This window comes from Manihot esculenta, chromosome 12, assembly GCF_001659605.2.
Source record: "Manihot esculenta cultivar AM560-2 chromosome 12, M.esculenta_v8, whole genome shotgun sequence".
Lineage (NCBI taxonomy): Eukaryota > Viridiplantae > Streptophyta > Magnoliopsida > Malpighiales > Euphorbiaceae > Manihot > Manihot esculenta.
The window spans coordinates 11,288,759-11,295,118 of record NC_035172.2 but is presented as its reverse complement, the minus strand read 5'-3'; the positions used below and the strand labels follow the sequence as shown (position 1 = coordinate 11,295,118).

Sequence of the window (6,360 nt, the reverse complement as noted above, 5' to 3'; positions counted from 1 at the left end):
TTTTTAATAATTTTTTTTTATTTTTTACACTTTATTTTTAATATTTTAAAATTTAATTAAAATATTTTAATGTTAATATGATTTAATTTCTCTATATTATTGAAAAAACATATTATTATCACTAATCGGTTCGGTTCGGTTTTTTCAGTTTTTTTCTAATTAAAACTGAACCGAACCGAAATAACCAAAATTTCTAAAATTAAAAACCGAACCGAACCGAAATGTATAAAAAACTGAACCAAAATTTTAAATCGATTCGGTTCGGTCAGTTTTTTCGGTTTGAACCGAATACTGCTCACCCCTAGCACTTAGGCAGCAAAGAGACCAACTTGGACAGCAAGTAAGAAGCTAGGGCAACACATAAAGCTATATAAGTATCTCTTCAAGGCTGCCGCACATCCCTTCTCTCTTCACTCTTCAATCTGGCGCACTCTCTTCCTCTCCAAGGCTTCGGCCACTTCTTCTCTTCTTCTTTTATTTTATTTTCTTGTTTTGTTTCAACCATGAGTGGCTGAAACCTTTATTTCTAGTTGAAGATTGATTTATACTTTAGTTGTTTTATGGATTGAGAGATCTAAACATAAGTTGTTTGACAACACCTTTCGAATTGAAAACAGGTTTGATACATCTCCTTCAAAAATTTAGAGGTTTGGAAAATGAGGACCCACATAAACACTTAAAAGAATTTCACATCGTATGCTAAACCATGAGACCTCAAGGTATTTATAAAGAATATGTTAAACTTAGAGCTTTTTCTTTCTCCCTTGATGATTATGCCAAGGATTGGTTGTTCTATTTGCCACCCGGATCTATCACCTCATGGGCCAGTATGATAAGAGTATTCTTGAGCAAATACTTTCCTACCTCAAAAACTATTGGCATCCGGAGAGAAATAAGTGGTATTAAGCAAAGGGATTCTAAAGAATTATATGAATATTGGGAGAGATTCAAGCGATTATGCACACGCTACTCTCAACATGATATTTCGGACAAATCATTCATTGAATACTTCTACGGAGGTTTCTTACCTTCGGAAAGGAAATTTATTGATGCAGCATGTGGAGGATCAATTGAAGACAAAACACCTCAAGCCATAAGAGACCTAATTTCCACAATGGCAGCAGCCTCAAAACAATATCGAGATCAAAGACAACTGCCAAGGAGAGTAAACGAGGTAAGTACTTCTTCCTTAGCTGTACAATTTCTGATCTAACCTCTGTTGTCCGTAGTCTTGTTGTAGGACAAGCTCAACAAAATCAACAAGTAAGACCATATGGAATTTATGCCACCGTTGGACATCCAATTGACCTATGTCCTTCTCTTCAAGAAGAGGACCAGCAAGTTAATGCGGTTGGAGGGTTTAATGGCCAACAAAGATATGATCCCTACTCTAACACCTACAATCCAGGTTGGAAGGAGTACCCGAACTTCAGTTATGATAGAAAAAATCAATATCAAAATTATCAACAAAGAAATTCAACCCAAGCAGCATCTCAGAAATCCAACATGCCCCTTGAAGAGATCATTAAATCTTTAGCAAACACGGTGCAAAATCTTGAACAACAAATCAATCAAGTTGCCACCTCTGTGAACAAGCTAGAATTGTAAGAGAAATTACCTTTCCAAAGGAGACTAACCCAAAACAGAATGCTAGTGCCATAACCTTGAGAAGTGGGAAGGAGTTGAAAAGAGAGATATCGTCCAATTTTCGGTGAAGTTCTATGTCCAAGTTTAACTCACCATGATGTTACATACTCAGTACAACACTTCAGTCAATTTTTAGAAGCACCACGGGCACCACATTGGATTACTTTTACTCAAGTCTTGCGGTATCTCAAAGGGTCTTTGTCCTTTAGTTTATTCTTTCCTGCCTCATCTTCACTACACATCTCTGGCTATTATGATGTTGACTAGGCTGCCTGCCCCAACCGTCGTCATTCCATTTCTGGTTGCTGCATTTTTCTTAGGTCTGCACTTATTTCCTTCAAATCTAAAAAACAACAAACTATCAACCATTCATCAGCTAAAGCAAAATACCGAAGCATGGCTACCACCACCTGCAAACTCCAATGGATATCTTACTTGATGTGATTTTCATATTCCAATATCTTTGCCTATTCCACTATATTATGATAATCAAACTGCAACATATATCAGTCATAATTCCATATTCCATAAACGAACTAAACACATTGCCATGTGGTTCGTGATAAAGTTCTTGAAGGATTTTTCAATAGCACACATCTTTCTTCGAAATTCCAATTAGCTGATTTTTTCACCAAATCCCTTCTCGCTGCAAAAGCTTTAGTTCCTTTTCTCCAAACTAGAGTTGCCACTTCACACCACCTTCCAGCTTGAAGGGGAGGGTAGGGGTTATAGGATATTGTAGAATAGTATAGAAAAATAACGTGTACTCTCAAAGCTGTACAAAGTTTGTTATGTAGGACCAAATTTTAAAAGATGAAATATGTATATTAGCAATATCATGCAACCAATACAGAACAACGTAATACATTCCTTTCCACACCAAATATTGCTTGATCACAAACCATTTAGACTACCATCTTTAATAAGGTGTTTAAAAAAAAATCTATTATCTTCAAAAGATAATGAGCTAATTAAGCTCATCTTTTATATATTTAATGTACAATATGAATAAGGCTTTCATTCTACTCTTTAAATTTTAGAATTAATACTTTTGGGCTTAATACTCATCTTATAAATATTTATCCTTCTACCCAATTCTTCAAATAGTAATGTATCAATTTATATTGGATATTGACTTTATTTATTACCCTCTTTATTGAATTTATTTTCTAATCATGCTAGGGATTTTACAATCTTATTGCAACTCATAATTATTAATTTATTTAATCAAATAATAAAATTAATATTATTATAATTGCTTAAGCTCTGTTGCTCGTGACTTCCTAGCTCTATAATTAAACGATCTACAAGAAATATTAACGCTTTTGATATTTATAAAACAAAAAAATTATCATACATATAGTGAAATTTCCTTTTACCTCTTGAATCTCATAGGTGATGGTCGACGTCTAATATATAGCATGTCATAATTGCTAACATATTAATAAATAAAATTAAGAAAAAAGTACTATTTAGTCCATGTAGTATAGCAAAACTCACTAGTTAATTTTTTAGTTTTAAAAGATATATTAAAAGATCTCTAAAATTTTAAAAATTCTACTAATTAGTCCATTCATTAATTTTAGCTATTAAGTGCTGAGAAAAATCTAAAATACCCTCAATCGAAAAGACTAATTAGTTTATATTTTTATTAAATTGAGGGGCCAACTAGTAAATTTTTTCATACTACTAAATAGTAGAATACTTGATGCAGGAAATTAATAAAAGACCAATTAGTAGATTTTTTAATACTCATAGACGTTTTAATATGTTTTTGAAAACTAAGAGATTAGCTAGTGTGTTTTCGTGTACTACAGGGACTAAATAGTAAATTACTTTAAAATTAATCAGTATTTTGTAAACTTTGATGCTACACCATACAATATAAAACTTTTTCTTACAAAGTCCTGATCTGAGTTAGAATCATAACAAATATCAAACTCTAATTATCTTAGATCATGTGTACTCATCTTAATTATGATAATTTATCATAAAAACTTATCTTCAAAGACTCTTTTCTAACTAGGCCTATTTATCTTGGTTAGTAGCTTTCTCTGTCAAGAAAAACTAAGACATTGTAAGTCTTATTCTTGTTGATTTTAGAGGTGCAGTAATTAATTCCCTACAAATTGATCATACTAAACAACATTGATGAAATATATTTTTCTTCTGCGCTTTCAGAAAGATTGGACCACCATGTGTAAATGACAGGTCGGTTGAAGTTATTGGTTTTAGAAACTTTTTGCAGCATGGGCTTGTTTGGCCAGCTCCATATGCACAACTCGTCTCCCACAGGTATGTAGAAATGTGAGAATCCAGATTAAATTTATGACACTATACTTGGGCTATAATCAGAAATCCACTAATAAGATGGTATTTCTCTGTGATTTCTCTACTTTATACCCCCAACGCCCCAATTTGCAGCCCTGTAACTCCATGGTTGAGTGAGGACTGTGGGGTGTTGTAGACCTTTCCCTCATTAGTGAAGGCTGATTTTATCTGGTTTTATTATAAGTATTTTTCAAATGCAATCTTTCAAAAGAAAACTTAAGAGGGTATCACAGAATTAGGGCGTAGTTAAGATTGACATGGTGAAAGGACATGAGACAAGCAACTGCAGATGTTATTCAGTACAAAATGTTACATATGTGGTACAACAAATAAAATTTTTTCAAATTAAAAAGTAAAGCAATATTATCATGGTGAAGTGAAATGAAAAGACAGAATACATTGTAATCACTATATCCAGATCAAGGGACTTAATGTGCAAGTCCCACAAGCTGATAAATAGTGCAATCCAGAAGCTCATTCTACCTCCCAAATGAAGGCGAGAAAAGTTCAACTTTTGAAGATTCGTAGGGTTTTAGCAGTGTTATGGGAATTGAAGATTTGTCGGATTTGATCAGTATTGTGGAACCGCTACTGTCTAGGTCACTATCTCACATACTGATGTTCTCCCAGACAATTTTTGACAGCCTCATTAGCCTTTTGTGTCTCTGCCCATTCTTCTCGTTTCTTCTTTTCTCTGCAACCCAGAAAATTTCAGGAAAGTAAAAAAAGAAACTACAAACAAGATAAAAGAAATGTTAAGTATTTAACTGTCATGTTATATCCAAGAGAAAGAGAAAACTTGTACATGCCGAGTTGGTATCACTTATAAATGCCATGGGCTGTGGCTTTTCAAGAATTCTTAACTGGGTATATAATGCATAAACTATTTCACAACTGGGTTTATACACGATGTTCCATCAGGTTAAAACTTGAACTTTGAGTGTGATGTTCAAAAATTCTCTCCCACTTTGCTAACCCCTTTAACCTCAGCTCATACAATTTTCGCATTACTCACTAAGAATTTTCACCTGTTCAATTTTCCTATTTAACAAGTTGCAATAACTGCTGAATGCCAGACCAATGAACAATTTATTGTTTTTGCAAAACCAGCTGAAGTGGAGTAAAATTCCACTTCTTTTATTTATATTTAAGGCTGCACAAAGCTGTTGCATAGCACTAAAAGGAAGACTGCAAATATTAGTCAAAAACAGTCTTTGTTTCTTATGATTGTCAACTTGGAGAATTCCTATCCATTCCCAATTGATAAATTCATGGCCTTTCATGCGTTCTAATTTCTTAATATATCATACCACAAAACAATAAATACATAAATAATGCATCCCCATAAACATTGTAGCAAACCTAACAGCTTAAAGTTGTTGCGGCTAACAGAAATACAGAATAAACAAATTATTTGCATTTTGGATAAAAGAAATCCAATATTTGCAATGCAATAGTAAGAAATCAACTTGCAATAATTATATAGTTGGAATGAACAACACAACCTTTTCCAATATTGTCGACTCAGTAGCATTTGAAAGTTCCAGAAGACGAAATAGCCCAATGGAGAAACAGCTGTAGCTGAAATTCTCATTCCCTGCCCTTTCTGCAATGTCCTTCAGTATCCCCTCAACTTCTCCTTCTCCGGATGAAAAGTCAACTAATGAAGCAGCAGTCTGAGACCGAGTCCAATCTTCCAGGTTTGTTGCATCATTTCTGTAGTCCATAACATGAAGAACGACTCTAACTAATGGCAAGTTTTTCTAATATTCTTGGAAACTCATAAAAATCATTTTGACAAGAATCATTTACATTTGCCTCAATGAGAACTAAAAGTTAAACTAGGAAAAAGAGTATTAAAATAGAGAAAAGAATAACAATTCCCACAAGACAAACCTGTATTGCTCGGGATCCTCCTTTAAGCATTTATGTATGCTCTTCACGATCATCATCACTTGGGTATCCTTTCATGAGTTGATCATACACAATAATAAAACCAAAAGCAAACACAGAGTCATAGAGTTTTCAGGGACCAAAATCATAATTTTTCAATATTGGAATTTCCAGAAAGCAATATTGGATTAAATTAGTATAAATTAGTAGAAAGATAAGAACCAAAATAATTTATTGTAATTCCTTTCCATGTATTTATTTTAGGGTGTCATATGAGACATGTTGATATCTCCTACAAGTCTAGTTATTTCTAAAACTCTTTAGGAGGGAGTGACTAGTTGGCTACCAACGATAGTTGGGCTCAGTTGGCTACCGTAGGTCTATGAAATTCATGAGCTGTGCTTTCACTGCTTGTAAACCGTCCCCTATCTATAAGGGAAGCGAGAATTATTGTAATAATCGGATCGATGATAATGTATAATTACTATT

At 33.6% G+C, this 6,360-nt stretch overlaps 1 protein-coding gene and 1 pseudogene across 1 annotated transcript; one reads left to right on the top strand and one right to left on the bottom strand.

Moving 5' to 3' along the window:
• The first annotated feature begins 706 nt into the window (after positions 1-706).
• LOC110627535 lies at positions 707-1,608 on the top strand. The gene is made up of 2 exons (XM_021773885.1): positions 707-1,178; positions 1,241-1,608. Exons 1-2 carry the CDS (start codon positions 707-709, stop codon positions 1,606-1,608), a joined length of 840 nt encoding a protein of 279 aa, XP_021629577.1.
• Positions 1,609-1,934: 326 nt separating this feature from the next.
• Positions 1,935-5,994, bottom strand: LOC110627536 (annotated as a pseudogene).
• Positions 5,995-6,360: the final 366 nt, after the last annotated feature.

What these genes read in the sequence shown, in the direction of transcription:
- LOC110627535 (XM_021773885.1), top strand. Translation starts at nt 707, where the DNA reads ATGAGACCTCAAGGTATTTATAAAGAATATGTTAAACTTAGAGCTTTT. An exon ending in AAGGAGAGTAAACGAGGTAA is followed by an intron (nt 1,179 to 1,240) that starts GTACTTCTTCCT and finishes GTCTTGTTGTAG; the next exon opens with GACAAGCTCAACAAAATCAA.